Here is a 16538-nt window from a genome sequence, read left to right as displayed (position 1 = left end):
CTCATGTCTCAGTGCTGCAGCTCCAGCTTCCTCCTGGCCACAGGAGGATGAGGAGATGAGGCAGACTTGTGTGTGTGAGGTACAAGGCAGGGTTAGGTGATGGAGTCAATCATGCCATTCTGTGACCTGCTGGCACCATTATTAAATACAAGGATCTGTTATCCCAGTGGATCTTTTGTAGCTTTGTTCTCTGCAAAGCACTAATGATCTGAGGCACTTTATTCTCTCCTCTGTAGTGCTCCGAATCTTCCATGTTAATGAAATTAATTACACCTCCCTGTACCCTGCAAACATCTCAGCAGGACTTGTGCTCTCCAAGCCCTGCATGGCTGTGCATGTGTGCTGGGTGCCACGGTGGGTGTGCGATGCACGTGGACCCCAGGGAGTCATAGGCTGGTCTTCTCTGTGATGGGAATGCACCTCCCCTTTGAAAACCAGAAGGTTTGTGATGAGTCACCTCAGAGAGAAATCAACTCCCCCAAAGCCCTGATTTCAGTGCGAGTATGGACTCAGTGCTGTCTCTGCCCCTTGGAACACATCCCAGCTGTGGGTCAGGGGTTAGAAGGGAGATAGCCAGATAGTCCTGGCAAATCTGTGTACATCCCTTCCTTCCCCTGTTCTCCAAGGCATCCCAGTGAAGTGGCAAGCATCCAGACTGCAGACATCGTGCTGCCACTTGGGCCTTGAGTTAAAGGGGAGAGTCCCGTACAGCCTGCAGAGCCTTCGGGAGAGCAGCCCTGTGCCACCTCCCAGCAAGGGGCCGGCTCCACCAGAGCAGGTACTCCCATTCCTCCCCTGCTCTATAAGAGAGCTTGAACTCCTGCAACTGCTCCAGAGATCGACATCCTTCACACCGCTCTGGATTCATTTCAAAGCCAAGTCTTGCACACATCCTGGCTGAGGCGTTGGCTGCCTCGCAGCCGCTGGCTGGGGCCATATCGGCTTGGAAGGCAGCCAGCCAGCCGTACCTTCCTGAGCACTGCCCTCCCTTCCCTGCCTTCCAAGAGGAGCTGCTAATCACGGGGCCGGGCAGAGGCAGGCAGCCCTGCCTGGATCTCACCGACAGGCAGACGGATCCCTTTTGCCATTGCCGAGTTGCCGTCAGGCATATCTTCGGTTATCACTCGGCGGTTTGAACTCCAGCAGTATGTTTTGTGTTGATTTAGTTGTGTTTCATTTGGCCTTTGTAGGCGATGGGGAGCCAAGAGCATTAATTTGGATGACGGATCATATAAACCCTGACTCCTTCACTCCCATTCCAGGGACTTGATAAACGGTAATAGGAACTCTCTCTTCCCTGCGTAAGTGCTATTTTATCAAAAGCTGGCTGAGTTATAGCCACCCTCTAATGTGGGGGCAATTAGGAACTGGCCACATTTCACAGGCTGGAGAGGCATGCAGGGGAGGGGACGGCTCCCGCGGGGAGGGGAGGAGGATGAGGCTCTCCAAGAGCCATCCAGGGTGCATGTAGCCTTGGCTGACAGTGCCTTGGCGTCAGGGAGCATCTTCAGCTGGGACATCCCAGCGCTGTTCGCCCCCGCATGAGCAGAGCTGAGCGGGGCTGAGCTAAAGGGGGGAAGATCAGAGAGCATGGACGTGCCAGGGACTCTCAATCAGAGTGGAGGACGTGTCTGGATTCCCCTGTACTGGCAGGATGAAGGAATCCTCTCTGGGATCCAGCATGGGTAGAGAAGAGGCCCCAGCCAAAGTCTGGCCCAGCAGGCTGCAGAGGTGTGAGCGCCTGCACATCTCTGTGTGCCCAGAATGGATTTCTTCTCTCACCGAAGGGGGCAAGAATAATCTCCCAGCTTCTGAGTACACTGAGCATTAATAATGATAATGCAGTAAAGCTTCATTAAATTGGGCCTCTGATAATCTACTTGCCCTATTATTAGGCTTAGCAGGATTCAGGCATCTATTTTTATCAAAAATTGATGGTTAAAGGCTGGGTTCATTTGTGATTGCTATTGTTTACTGCACAGTTTCTAATTTCTGGTCAATGCGGACGTTACACAGGTGGATCTGGAGAAGAAGGGCAGTGCAAAATTAAGTGTTTATTGATTATAAGCAAATCCTACCAAACCTGCCTCTAATCCATCCAGAAAAGGCTGTCTCATCTGTCTGCTTAGCAAAGCATGAGGATGCACTTGGCATTGAGCTGGTGCAGATGAAGCCTCTCTTTTCCCTGCCATCCTTCAGCGCACAGCAGGGTTCAGGCATCCCCAGCACAGTTTCTCCATCATTAAGCTCTTCTTGGCCTCCAATCAGCCTTTTTGTAGCCAGGACGAACCCAGAACGGCATCCAGGATGCTCTGAGCCAGGTGATTTCAGGAAGCTTTCCTGCCCCCAGCCCCTGTGCCTCACAGCAGGCCGCCCTCATTTGGTTGTCCCACAGAGTCCGTCTTCATCTTCGTTTGCCTTTGACAGTCTCTGGCAGTGTGGTTGTCCCAAGTGTTCAGAGAACATCAGCATGTTATCCCCTTCCTGTCCAAGAAGCTGATGCCACTATTTCTGGACACTTCCCACAGCTTGCAAATGATTTGTAGCAAGCAGCCATCCTTTAGGAGCAGCTGAGCTTTCACATCGAGGTGTGATGTGGGGATGAGCTTGTTCCTGGTGTGCTGGTATGCAGTGGTCCCTGGCAGTGGCCTGGAGCTCTGCAGGCATCCTGTGCTCCGCTGCACACCACGGACCATGTTGTCACCAGAGAGCTGGTGCCCTCTGGGTGTCCCCCGTGCACCAAAGAGACGCTGACATTGATGCCTCTTGGCATTAAACTCAGTGGAGGATTTGGTAGGATCATCATTAATCTCCCCACCATGCCATGGTGGCCACTGTGGAGCTGTGGGCACAGGCAGGAGCTGCCCAGGAGCGATTCATGGATGGCCAAGCCCTGACAAGGAGCTGAACCCTGCAACCGGCTGCAAATGCCATCTCTCCTTGGTGAGGTGGGATGGCACCAGGTCCATGGAGGGCCCTGCTGGCAGTGAGCACCAGCAGAGTCACCAGCACAGATGTCCATCCTCACAGCTGCACTTTAAACATCTGAGTAAAATAAATGCTGTCAAATCCAGGTGGTAATACTGAGCTTTTTCCTTTTAGCTTGGTTGGGGAATTCAGCCCTCACCTCATAGCCAGGTCGGACAGAACTGAAGCTGCTTCCTGTGCTTGGAGCTGGCTCTGGCTTCCCTTCCATGCTCCCAGAGACCACTCACCCATGGGGGCTGCTGACCAAGCTGGTTTCTTTCTGTGTCCCTTGCAGAAAAGTCTGTGCATTTCTCCTCCATCGCAGAGGCTCAGAAGCTGAGTGCAGAGTCGATGGCTGCCTCGTGCTGGCCCCCTGTCCTGTCCTACCCCCGGGATGTGATCAAAACGTCTCCCCAGGCAGAGCCCCACTTGTTCCAGTACAACCCACCAGGCAAGTAGAACCCACTGGCTGTGTGGTATGTGTCCTCCTCTGCCTGACCTGAGGCTGAGCACAGACTGTGATTGCAGCTAGTACCACAGGTCAGGTTCTTGAAGGTTCATGGGTGATCACATGGGTCTCCCAGCTCTGGCTGGGGCAGGTTTAGGGATGTGGTTTGTCACAGAGCAGTGTGGGTGCAAAGTCAGGCAGATTTTATCCTTTGCTGCACTGTCCCTCTCCAACTGGAGGGCAGACAAGTCGGGCACAGCACATCCTCTGGCTGCAGAGGGGACAAGGCAGTAATTTAAACTATTCCAGTCCTTTCCAAAATGATCATGTGACTTGGAGCCTTGTGCAGGCTCATAGCTGGCCAGTTCACTGCATCCAGCCCCTGCTCTCTCCTGTGCCCCTTTCCTCTCTGATAGCTGCAGCCACTCTACCTGCCCTCAGTCCCGCTAACATTTGTGTTTTCCTCACAGGACACCCCATCCCACTAAACCTGCATGAGAGCTCTCGCTCGGGGCTGCAGAGACTGGCCAGCATCTCCAACCCTCCCCCCCTCATCTCCTCCACCAAGCACCCCTCTGTGCTGGAGAGACCCGTCGGATCCATTTCCCAGGTAGGGTATTGGGTGTGAGCGGTGGAGACACCTCGCAAGGACCAGCAGTCGCTCCTGACCTCTCCTCTTGCCCCACAGGGAATGCCCATCCAGCTCCACACACCCTACAGCTCCGAGCATGCCAAGGTCCCTGTCGGCTCCATCACCATGGGCCTGCCACTGACCATGGATCCCAAGAAACTGGGTAAGGAACTGGGAAGCGAGTTGTTTCTCACGTGCCCTGAGAGCAGCAGAGAGTGAGCTTGCTGGCAGCATAGGAGAAGGGAGGAGCACAGGACATAGCAAGGGAGCACAGAGAGGACTGCTAAGAGGATGAAAGGATTAGTCTGTCAGGAGAGCAGAGACACAGGGAGCTAAATTTGTGCAGTATAGGAAAGCAGCAACTCGGTCAGGGATGCATCCCAACCTATAAATACCCTCCGGCTAATACTGTGATCGAAGGAAGGAAATATATTGTTGCTCCCCAGGCTGGTAGGATAAAGAGTAAATGGCCTGAAGTGAACAAAGAAAGTGTTTAGTCTGCAGATTTGGAAGCTTTTCTTAACAGCAGGAGGGGATGGGTGAGGGCTGAAGCCTGGGGAGTAGGGATATGGGCTCCGTTTCCTACTGTGTGTAAGTCCTGTTATAAACCAGCAGAAGGTTTTCAATGTCAGCTCCAGTCCCAGTGTGGGCAGTGCCTTTGCCAGTGCGAAAGATCTGGCTTTGCTTGCTGCCAGTTGTGTGTTCACCACCCTGGGAAGTCCATCCCAAAGAGCTGGGGATAGCAAAGGTGCTGAGAAGGTGCCAACTTGGGGTGGACAGGAATAAAAGCCTCGACCAGCCAAGGGCTGCAGCCCCTTGTCCTGCGGCTATGCTGATATGTGGTTAATGTTTTCCAGTGCCTTTTCCTGGAGTAAAGCAGGAACAACTTTCTCCTAGAAGCCAGGCCAGCCAGCCAGAAAGTCTGGTTCTACAGCCGTCCCAGGAGGGCTCCATCTTGCGGGGTGAGGACCCAGAGTGGGAGGCGTGTGTCCCGGCTGTGGAAGGGGAGGGGTGCTGGTACTGCCAAGCCTGGTGAATGCTACGCTGGCTGCAGCTGCCTGGTTATCTTGGGTTTGATTCCTTGGACTGAGCCCAGCCCAAGGGGTCTCTTCGCCCCTTTTCTCTGTATCCCCAAATCAGGGCCTCAGGTCTTGATTCTGGTGAAGATTTTGTGTTCAAGGGCCACCTGAAAATCTGTTACGTAAGACAAAGCAAGACCCGTTTAAATTCCATTAATTGGTGTTTTCATGCTCTTTACTGTTGCTGCTGCAGCTGGGCAGGGACCACATTTTCTTTAAATACAACTCTTTCTTGGGTTTCTTTCCCCATTAGCCAGGTAAAAAAAATAAATGCCAAGGTGTTGCTTTTTGGTGCAAATTCTGGTTTGTGAAGCACCCCCAGTAAGGCAGTCAGGAGCCTGAGTGTGGTGGGCTCAAATCCTGCACTTAGTAGTCTCAGCCCCATGGGTTTTGTGATGAACAGCAAATGCAGCCCCCAGCTCACTGGCTTTGTGTCCTACAGGTGCTTCCCTCAGCTCTGCCTCTGGAGGGAGCATCACCAAGGGAACACCCACATCCAGACCCCCTCCGGAGTCGCCCATCACCTACCGAGGGTCCATCACACACGTAGGTTCCTTGTTTCCAGTAGGTTTTGCTTCCTGGGTGTTGGTGGCTGCAGCTTGTGGACGAGGGGACCACGGGTTTGTAGGGTGCATTGAGTGTGGGGCACAGGGCTGTGCAGCAGGTCTGTGATGCTCCACCCCATCGAGCCCCTCAGAGAAGTCTGGAAGCAGCCTCTGTTCAGGATGGCATGAGCCATGTCCCATGAGCTGAGACTGCAGAAGAGCAGAGCCTGACAAGCAGCAATGCAGCCTTTTACAGCAGGTTTAAACCCTGCTTTGGTTTACGTAGCTGTCAAGAACAGAGGCAAAGGCAGCTTTAAGTGGATCTGGGAAAATCATCTTGCCAGGGCAAGAAAGTGGAGTGGAGCAAAGGAGGAGATGGGTGGAGGGCCCAGGCCCGGTGGAGGAGGCTGTGAGGGGCACATAAGGTAGCGAGGACTCCTGCCAGCACTGAGCATGCTGCGCTGGGGGTCCTGCCCAAAGGCTCTTCAGCAGGAAGATACTTTGGCCTTAATCTCCACCATCCATCTTCAGAAGAGCAGCTGGCAAGCGGGCGATAGTTCCTTGCAGTGTGAGTTATTGCTCATCTGGTAACAGAGCGGAGAGCATTAAAAAAAAAAATCTGCTTCCCATGGGGATTTTATCTGGCCATCATTCAGATATTTAAAGCCACTTAGGCTTAGATTTTTGCCTGCCTCCTTCAAGGGGAGCGACCATGTTCTCTTTGGCCCTGGGGACCTGATCCTGAATCCTGGCCCAGAGCAAAGGCTTAGCTTGACTGGTGCCCTATGTCCAACAGGTGCCAGGAGCGGGTGCTTGGGGGCTGTAAATAACCCACCAGAGCAAACACTTGCTCCATCCTCTCATCAGGTGCTCCTGTAGCAGCTATGGGCAGCAACGGGTGGGTGTCAAGGGCCTTGAGCACCACATGCCAATTCAGGAAATCGGCAGAGTTTGTTAAGACACTGTTTTGCATTAAGCTAATGAGTCCAGCTAATAGATTCCTTTGTTTGGCTTGGGATTAAGGTACCAAGCCCAGACCCAGGGCATTGCCTGCCTCTCCTGCTGGCTCAGCAGCCTGCATCCCTCTGCTCCCGTTATGGGGAGAAGGAGCCCCCTGTTCCGGCAGCAGCTCCCAGTACCAGAGCTGATATTTGATCTCAGATTAGTCATCCAGTTCACAGGAGGCAGATCTTGCATAAATGCTCTCTGCTCTGAAACCATCTGTCATCACTTGCTTTCACATCCCCTCGGAGCATCCGCGGGAGGGAGGTGACTTACCTGGGGCTGGGAGGGCCATTCCCCAGGTGCACCGCGAGGGTGAATGACCAGAGCACTGAACCCACGTGCTGCCACATCCCGGCAACTGCAGCAGGGTTTTGGGGACTCTGAGGGTTTGGCACAGAGCAGGGGCATCCCCAAGCAGGGGTGGGGAAATAGCCTGCATGGCACAACCTGCAAGCACCAGCAAAGCTGCCTGCGGCATCATATCCCCTGAGGCATGCATCAGTCCTGGGGGTTGCAGGGGTTAAATGATCAGAGTAGGCAGGTGTCAGTCAAGAGCTTCACTCTGACAGCATTGCTGTGCCTTTCCAGAGATGGGGAGGGGAACCATCAGCCCATGGTGGCTGTTCCCAGTTGGCACTGACAGGTTACAATGGCAGAGGGGTGTTAATCACCAGCGACTCTTCGAGGACATCCAGTTCTGTGTGTTTTGAAGGGGATTCCGGGGGCAGGTGGCTGTGAGCTATGTCTGTGTGTGCCTGGGGGAAGGAGAGGTTTTTTTCACACCAGTTTGTGTGAGAATCCCAATGCTATTCCTGTTGGAGAGCTAAGGCAGCCTTCGCTCCCCGACCTGCTCCGGGACCGATTTCGTTGCTGCCATCTCTCCCGGGCGCGCTCCCAGCCGCCAGCTCCCGCACACAGGCAGCTCGCTGAAGGTCACGCTGCTGCCAGCAGATCTGCCTGGGTGGGCAGGACTTCTCCGTGACTCCTGTGCCAGGCTGGGGAAATAGGCTGAAGGGGAAAAGCTAACACTCGAGTAGTCCCTGCTGTCACCATGGTGTCACCAGGAGGGCAACCAAACCTTGGGGGGAGAAGCAAACCAGGTAGCTTACTCTGAAACACGCAGGGTGAGAGAGTTGCTGTTCTGGAGGTCTGTGCTTGTCCTCATCCCCCGCCTCTTCCCAGCAGCCTCGCACAGATCACGTACCTTTTTACCGCTCCTCGTTATCATCCTCATCAATAATTAAGCTGCGAGTCCCTCGCTGTTGGCTGCGCCAGGAAGCGGAGGCCGGGTGCGCTCCCTCCGCTCAGCCTCCCGTGGGGAACAGCCTGTCCCTGCGCGCGCGCTTGCTTAATTGCTTGTGACACTGTTAAATATGGATCTTGGTGGCTTTCCAAGGGCACCCCGGCAGAAGTGCTGTACAAAGGAACCATTACCAGGATAATCGGAGAAGACAGCCCCAGCAGAGCAGAGAAGGCAAGGGAGGATGCCGTGCCCAAAGGACATGTCATCTACGAAGGGAAGAAAGGCCACGTGCTGTCCTACGAGGGTAAGTCCTAACTCTCTCTGCCTTTTTAGGGCAGGTGCCGGGGGTTTGTGCCACCCTGGCTGGGAGTTAGGAGCCATTTGAGGAAAGGCTGACAAAGTGCAATGGGCCAGCCTCATGTCTTGCTTCCAGCGTCAATTCTCTCCCTTCCCACCCTGCTGCTCTCTATGCCTCTCTCCTGTGTGATTATCTTGCCTTAGAGACAGCTTGCTGGCAGGCAGGATTGCAGTGGTTTTGGTTGGTTTTGGAAGCAGGGGAGAGGAGAGAACCAGATGGGGAGGTATTGCCTTCATCCCAAGCACCCTGTGCAGGAGGGGGACTGATCAAAAGCGTCACAAGAACATCCCCAAACTCTTGGGCCAAGGCAGACTCAAAAACCTGCAAGGTGGAGGCAGATCAAGTAGTTTGGTATAAAGGTTTATTTGGACATCAGATTCTCACCTGCAGTGTCTTGGGTGCTGTGTAGCTTTTCCAGCATGGGGCTGCCTTGCAAGGAATCCTCCTGGGTCCAGCAGCACTGTGCCTCAGTATCTAGTGAGTTTTGCTAGAGCTGTTGAGGGGCGTGAAGCCATTCCTGCATCCCACAAGGAGTCTGTCTGGGGATGTGTTGGCCCTTTGCCTCACCCCCTGGCACAGTAAGGCGCTTCCTCAGTAAATGCCGGCGGTGCCTCGCTGTGTTAGTGGTACCAGCAGGTGGTCACCAGCTGCTCCTGCCTCCTCTGCGCCTGCTCAGCCCAGTGCATCACTGGCCATCAGAGCTGCTCTCTGCATCCTGGTGCCTCCCGTTGGAGATAGGCAGATGTTCCACTGCAGTGAGGCTGGAAGCAACGCCTTAGTTCTCACCTTTCCCTGTGTGCTGGGTCAGGCATCTCTTGTTGTGGAGCCAGGCTCCTCCTACCCCACAGCTGGGCTCAGGAAGAGCTGAGTTAGACTCTACAGCCCCGCATCCTCCTGGGGTAAAATACTGGCATGTGCTCTGGTGTGCATGGGGACAGCCATCCTCATGTGTCACTTCTCAGTTGAGTTTGGGAGATGGCTAAGAAGCAGATTCCAACATCAGCCACCTCAGCAGGTGTCTCTGGCCAGCTGCTGTGCTGCCTGAACCCCCTGCCTCCCTGGGGCAGAGCACCCCTCCCTGGGGCGCTGCAGTCAGTCCTGCAGGCAGAGCGTGTCCTGAAGAAGTCCCTTTCCTCTTGCCCACAAGTGCCAGCAGCTGGTTTCATCACGGTTGGTTGTTTCATCCAGGGCCAGAGGCAGAGGGTTCAGGTCAGGCCATGGGGGACAACTCACAAGCTCCAGCTGATGTTACCTCTGTGCATTCCCTGGGACCGCAGGACCTTTCAGGACAGGGCTTTGTGCCATGCCTCTCGCCTGCCACGTGGAAACTGGCTCATCCCATGCCTCCCCATATCCACTGTCAACTCTAGCCCAGATAAGAAGTGTCACTGTGGAGCACTGGGTGCCCTTTGGGACAGTTGGCAGGGCTTGGACTGGGGAGGACGCAGGAAGCGTTTCAGGACTTGTTTGTGCAAGAAGCTATTTTAATCTCCTCTGCCCAGGCTGGGGGTCGAACGAGGCTGATCTCAGAAATGGTGCCATCAGGAAGAGATGGGGAGGGCTCCTGGCAGGGAGGGCTGCCCATGCCCAAATCTGGGATCCTGCTCCAGGCAGTGAAGGAGAGCTGCAGACCAAACTCTTTCCCGCTGTTCATGTCAGCCCGAGTCTCCTTGGCTGCAGCCTGTGCCTGTCACCTCTCATCCTACCCCCCATGGACACAGATGAGGAATTAATTCCTTCCTTTCCCCAGCAGCCTTTTACATGCTTGATAGCGTTTATCACATCCCAAGTGATCCCGTGTGCTGCTGCAGCCTTGCCAGCCCTGCCTCTCTCCTTCCCCCCCCGTACAGCCTGGCAAGGCTGTGCAGCCAGGAGCAGAAGAGTTAAAAAAAAATTAAATAAGAAAACTGAAACTGTTCGTGATTATGAATTTTGGCAAGCAGGAAAAAAATTGCAAATTCTTTAGTGTCATGAGGGTGCTTAAAATAAAAGAGCTGTAATGAGACGAGATCCTGTAGCATGTGTGAGCTGAATTGTGCTAGATTGGTTATTCTCATCCTGCATATGATTGCTGATGGCTGCTGAAGGCGAGGGACGTGGGTTTGGAGTGGTTTTCTTTCTGTTTAGTCTCTCTTCTCTCTCACGCCCTCCCCCTGCTTCCCGGTGGTACAAAGGGTGCCTGGGAGCACGTCCCCTCCTGCAGAAGGGCTGGTGGCAACAGATGTGCCTTGATGACAGGGTGCGGGCACATCGCCCGCGTCTGCCACACGGTGCTTGGCTGATTCTGAATGTCACCCCCGGATTTCTCCTGTCAAATGGAGCTGAAGCGAAGGCTCAGGCACGGACCCCCTTGTTTCCCCACACACAGCCCCAAACACTTCGTGGATTGAGTGGGTGCTGATTGCGGAAACCAACAGTGGGTGTGAAGTTGTAATAATCCCATTTTATTAATTACTGGTTTTGCTGAGGAGGAGTTTTGTTCCTGATTGTCCACAATGGAATGAATGTTTTTAACTTCTCCGTTTTCTCTAATTGTACAACCGCCTTCTCTGCCTACAAAGAGAAGGGTCAGGGCACTGGAGATCATTGGCAGGGGTGGCCTGGCCAGGGACAATGGGCAGAGGCATTTGTCTCTCCAAGCTGACACCCCATTCGGAGCTCGTTACATAAACACCAGGCATTCAGCTGGATCAGAAGCTGCTGAATTCACAGCTCACCGCACATGATGGGTGCCCATTGCCTGGGGTGGGTGGGATGCTGCCTGGCACGGGCAGGACTGTGCTTGTGACGGGGCTGTAGCTCAGGACAGATGTCCACTGTTTGTTTGCATGGAACCTGCTCCAGGTTCAGATGAGGGGATAGTAAGTGGTCTCTGCTCACAGTAGCACTTGCTCCATCAGTCCCGCATAGGACTTTCCACCATCTCTCCCAGTTCTTATGTGTGCTCACTACTGTTTCAAAGTAATCATTCTCAGCTTTGCCTCTCTGCCATTTTCCCTGATTTTCTCACCCAGGGAGTGTCTCGGCAAATGTTAAGGCTGGCCAAGATCCCAAACAGTAGGTGTCTAGCAAAAATCAAAACAAACAGGGGAAAAAACCCAAAACTCTCCAGACCCAGAGGGCCAAGTCCAGGGGAACTGCAGCTGGTCCCACCTATGTCACACTGGCTCCAGGCTGTCCCACTGCCTACGTGATGGCCCCACTGGAAAGGGAAGGAGGGAGTGGGACATGTCAGGGTGGATGCTCCTACCCAAGCTGGAGGCACAGATCTGGAGTCTGAGGCAGGCAGGGAGGGGAGAAAACACCAACTGAATTTCCTGGAAGCCAACCCCATGCAATATTTCTGGCACTGCGGAGCGGTGGCTGATGCTGGGGTGGGATCTGACCTCTCAGCAACGCACACAAACAGCAGTAAACACCCTCCCTTGGCCCATGCTGACTTTCCATGCTGATGATGGTGCCTCTTGATGTTCCCTTCACCAGGTGGAGTTGCTGCTTCTCAGTGTCCCAAAGAAGACAGCAGGAGCTCGGGAGCTTCCCATGAGACCACAGGAACTAAGCGGACCTATGATATGATGGAGGGGAGGATCAGCCGGGGCTTATCAGCCCGTGATACCTTATCTGCCAGCATTGAAGGTGGGTCTGGGTGAAACCTTTCACTTGTGTTTTGTTAGTGACTTGTGGAAACCCCATCTTGTCTCTTGTCTACATGATGCACCTTCTTGTGCCGGTGTTTTGGCAGTGGTTAGCTGGTATCCTGCAGCACATCCCAACAGCATCCGACCAGCATGGGAAGACAAGGGGCACAGACTGACCCATTTCCCTTTGGTTTCTATCCTGGCAGACCAGTTTCAGGAATAGGTTAAAAATAAGCACATTTAAAAAAAAAAAAGAGAAATAAGTAATTTAGAAATTATGTTTTTTCTTGTCCTGGGAATCCCTGGTAACACTGTCGTGTATTCATTGTAAATTAACTCCTGTGTCACAACCCAACTTTCCCTCTTGGATCTGTTCTAGGTCTCATGGGTCGAGCAATCCCTCCAGACCGACACAGTCCCCATAACCTGAAGGAGCAGCATCACATGAGGGGCTCGATTACACAAGGTAAAACCTGCAAGCAGAAGGGCACGGACAGAGGTAACATGGGGAAGCATCTCCAGGGATGGCCCCTTGTTCTTTTTGTCAGGGTAGGACAGGAGGAGACAAGGATGGACACATCAAGGTCCAGCCGCAAATTTTTCCAGCCCCCTGCCATGTGCTCAGAGAGATTTTTAGTCTTGCTCAGTTTCCACCAACCTAAATTCTGCCCAAGTCAGGGACAAAATTGTCAGTGATTCACATGGAACAGATTGAAATCAGTGTGAAATGGGTCCAGAAAGTGGTGGGAGATGTTGAGGTGGTCCAGCTGCTCTGTGTGCTTAGTTGGGTACTAGTCCCTGAGTTACATGTGTTAACTAGAGACCCCCTTGAAGTGAGCATCTGCATGGGGAGTGGGAGTCCAATGTCTGGCTGGGGAATCTCCCTCTGCATCCATCATGTGCTTGGGGGTTGCAGGAATACCTCGGTCCTATGTGGAGGCCCATGAGGACTACCTCAGAAGAGAAGCCAAACAGCTCAAGAGGGAAAACACTCCACCGAGGGACTTATCTGATGCCTACAAGGTCAGATCTCACGAGGGCCTTACTCCTCTGAAAATGAAATCAGCCCATGAGGACTTGGTAGCCACGGTGAAAGAAGCAGGAAGATCAATCCACGAGATTCCCCGTGAGGAGCTGAGGCGGACACCGGACATCTCTCTGACGAGACCTCTGAAGGAAGGTTCCATCACGCAGGTGAGTGTGGGATGAACAGCAGATGTGATCAGCGCTACTCAGGCTGCTGTCTTTGCACAGATCCTGAGGGCTATTCCCAAGGTAAAAGGAGAGCGGAGACAGCTTGGGGGTGCATTGCTGGTCAGACTCAAGGCTCTGCTTGAGTACAGGTTGTCCTGCCCCATCTTTGACAGGATCCTTTTGTAGTGGGTTGACCCTGGCCAGATACCAGGTACCCACTAAAGCTGCTCTCTCACCCTCCCTCTGCAACTGGACAGAGGAGAGAGAAAAAAAACAGCTAAGAATTCATGAGTAGAGATAAGAGCTGGGAGAGGTCAGTGACTGATCACCTTCACGGGCAAAACAAGACTCAAAGCTCCCATGTTCTCACTCGGCTCTTCCCTGGCTGGAATTCTTCTGCAAAACAATCTTTTGTTCTTAAATATGTTATCACAGAGGCATTACTATTACTTCTAGTTGGCTCAGCCTTGGCCAGTGGCAGGAAGTCCATCCTGGAGCCGGCTGGCATTGGCTCCACAGAACAGGGGAAGCCAGTCCTGTAGCCCCCCCTCGCTACCAAAAACCCAGCCACAGAAACCCACTGCACTTTCCAATCCAAGCCATCCTATGATCCTTCCTAGTGGATAAACACAAAACCCAGGGAACCCCCTTGCACATTAAGAAAACAATGCTCCATCTACACGTGTAAATGGAAAGGGACACATTTACCTCTCTTTTCAAGGCCAAAGTCAACTCCGTGCCCTTGGCAGTTGTAACTCGGGGTGCAAATAAACTTGGTCTCCTCCCTTTATGGGCAAGTGGCAACCCAGCAGGGCCAGTAGTTAGGATGAAACTATCTCCTGTTGGGCTCCAAATATTTGCAGGGTTCCCATGGCACCTTGTAGTCCTACCCCATTTCACTGTGTGTGTAGGAGAGAGGCGTGATAGGCACAGCCAGCCTTCAGCAGTGACTCATCATCATCTTGTTGGAGCACAACAAGACATGCAAGATGGGCACTCCACCCTGCCCCGTGCCGTGCCGAGTGGTTCTGTGCTCTTCTGATGGCTGTTGCTGTTTGCCCAAGGAAGCTTTTTTGATGTATTGACCCACTGAATGAGGACTCAGGAGTCTCCTTGAAACTCGGTGGGATGCGATTGCTGCATCCCCTTCTGCTCTATGCCTCTTTGATGTCTCCTCTGCCTCCTGTCCCCAGGGTACCCCACTGAAGTATGACAGCAGCTCTTCTTCCTCAAGTACCAAAAAGCATGACGTGCGGTCCATCATCGGCAGTCCCGGCAGGACTTTTCACTCTGTGCACTCACTGGACGTCATCCAAGACCCGAGGAATCTGGAGAGAGCTTATGAAGAGAGCCTGAAAAACAGGCCAAGCCCAGTGACAAACTCGGGTGGCTCCATTGCCAGAGGGGCTCCTGTGATTGTACCGGAGCCGAGCAAGGCCCACCAAAGTGCCCTCGGCTATGAGGACCACCAGGCAGGGCACAGCACCGCCTTCAGCAGCCACTTGCACAGAGGGTCTCCGGTCTCCACACGGGAGTCCACGCCACGGCAGCACGAAGGTACTTGGCAAACCTTTTATTTGATGCTCCAGTTTGGAGCAGCCGAGCAGGGGAGGTGCGCAGGAGGCGGCTGCTGACCCCACCTGCCCGAGCTGTTCCCAGCAGGTCCCTGTTGAACCCGTTCTTCCCCGCACCTACAACTGACTCACAGCACTGGGGTGGCTGCCAGGCACAGCTGGGGCTCAGCACCCTTCCTGGAGGTGCTCACATGGTTGAAGTGAGGGCACCTCGCCTGCACCAGGGTAACCAAAGGGAGACTTGAGCTGTGGCTGGTGAAGCCTTTGGTATTTCAAAAGCGTCTTCCCTGTCCCAGCATTGGCCCACGGCACTGTTTTCCACAGGTGGGCAGGAAAGCAGTGCTTGGGGTACTGGGTGGGGGATCTTCACACTTCTCACCAGCCTGATATGTGTTTGCCCATCTCATCCATCTCTTGGGCACCTGAGTGCCTCACCTCCAGGAACATCTAATCCCTTCTGAGTCAGTGGGTCCAGGCAGTGGGATGGTCTCTATGCTCTGACATCTCCCCTGCCCATCTGTGTGCCCTGGCATCGGTCATCTCCTGCTCCCAGAGTCAGACCTGGGCTCCCCAGGAGCAGGCACATGTCTGGGCTGGGCTCAGTGGTCTGGTAAGACACATTCAGATCCAGAGCACAAACAACTCTCTTACTTCATGGCACATTTGTGGGCAGGATCAGTGCAGAAGCCAGTCCCTAATACACCTTGCCCAAACAAGCCTGCTGGCTATGGGTAACTGCTTCAGAGCCTTTTGCATCTCCCACCCGCAAATCCATGTCCTAATCCAAGAGTCTTGTGATGTGGGAGTGTGCAACACAAGACATCACAGTCTGCCAAAAACTGAGTCTGGGATGTGCCTCCCCAGCCAGCAGGAATACCCAGGCAGCATTTGGTGTGCAGTCTGGTGCAAGGGGGTTGGTCACACTGCTTGGGGTGACTGTGCGAGCCACTGTCCCCATCCTGCGGGCTTGGACACAGGAGCTGGTGACACTTGTCTCAGGTTGGATGAGAAGTGTCCCCAGTGCCCAGCTCAGGTTGGGAGGGCCGGGAGAAGTCCCTAACATGATCCAACCTCCCCTCTGTGTGCTGTGAAAGAGTTTTTGGCTCCAGGGAATGACAAGTACTCAAAACACACTGAACTATATTTCGTCACCCTTGCCAGGGGTTTCAGGGTCCCCATCTCTGCCCAGCAGCTGTGACCTCTGTCCGAGGAGCACAAGGAGGGCTCCAGCACCGGCTGCTTGTGCGGGCCAGGATGAATGCACAGACCGCCCACCATGGATGTGCTGGGGTAGAGGGATGGTTTGGGAAAGGCCTCTCTCTCAAGGGCAACTGGGACTTGGCCTGCCTTGATCTTGGTGGTGTAACAGGGCATGGCAGTGCAGGGAGCAGGGAGGGGAAAGTTCCCTTGAGTTCAGGGTAGCTATGAGTGTCCCTGGAGGACACGCTTGGCCGCAGGCATCCTTCGGGGACATGACTTGGCCATGGCACTCAGTCTCTGACTCACTTCCTTCTGCTTACTGCAGGGAGCATCACTGCTGGGAAGCCGGTGTCCCAGGACAGAAAGATCACCCCCACATCGAGAGAGCTCACCAACTCCAAGTCTCCGCACGCCCCTGTGCCTGACCACCACCACCCCATTTCCCCGTACGAGCACCTGCTCCGCGGTGTGAGCGGGGTTGACCTGTACCGAGGACACATCCCACTGCCTTTTGACCCTGCCGCCATCCCCAGGGGAATCCAACTGGAAGCAGGTACCTTTGTTGTGGGCACAGTCTGTCTGGGATTGTTTTTTTTCCTTGCTATGCTCTGAAAGCCAGAGGTCTCTGGGGAAAGCCACATCACATCTGCATCCTT

The 16538-nt window shown here is 53.9% G+C and overlaps 1 protein-coding gene across 1 annotated transcript in view; it reads left to right on the top strand.

Annotated features, from left to right (window-relative positions):
* Positions 1–16538, top strand: part of NCOR2 (nuclear receptor corepressor 2) — a 237704-nt gene that overhangs the window by 206499 nt on the left and 14667 nt on the right. The window contains exons 23-33 of the mRNA XM_027733181.2: positions 3263–3418; positions 3886–4025; positions 4104–4209; positions 4904–5008; positions 5568–5671; positions 8072–8222; positions 11760–11912; positions 12294–12380; positions 12831–13108; positions 14302–14665; positions 16208–16435. Of these exons, the coding sequence (XP_027588982.2) occupies positions 3263–3418; positions 3886–4025; positions 4104–4209; positions 4904–5008; positions 5568–5671; positions 8072–8222; positions 11760–11912; positions 12294–12380; positions 12831–13108; positions 14302–14665; positions 16208–16435 (1872 nt within the window). The remainder of the gene's footprint in view (positions 1–3262; positions 3419–3885; positions 4026–4103; positions 4210–4903; positions 5009–5567; positions 5672–8071; positions 8223–11759; positions 11913–12293; positions 12381–12830; positions 13109–14301; positions 14666–16207; positions 16436–16538) is intronic.

This window comes from Pipra filicauda, unplaced genomic scaffold, assembly GCF_003945595.2.
Source record: "Pipra filicauda isolate LSUMZ 115617 unplaced genomic scaffold, ASM394559v2 scaffold14_size4853619_pilon, whole genome shotgun sequence".
Taxonomy (NCBI): Eukaryota; Metazoa; Chordata; class Aves; order Passeriformes; family Pipridae; genus Pipra; species Pipra filicauda.
Note: the sequence above shows the minus strand (reverse complement) of the source record. Positions and strands in the feature narration are given on the sequence as shown.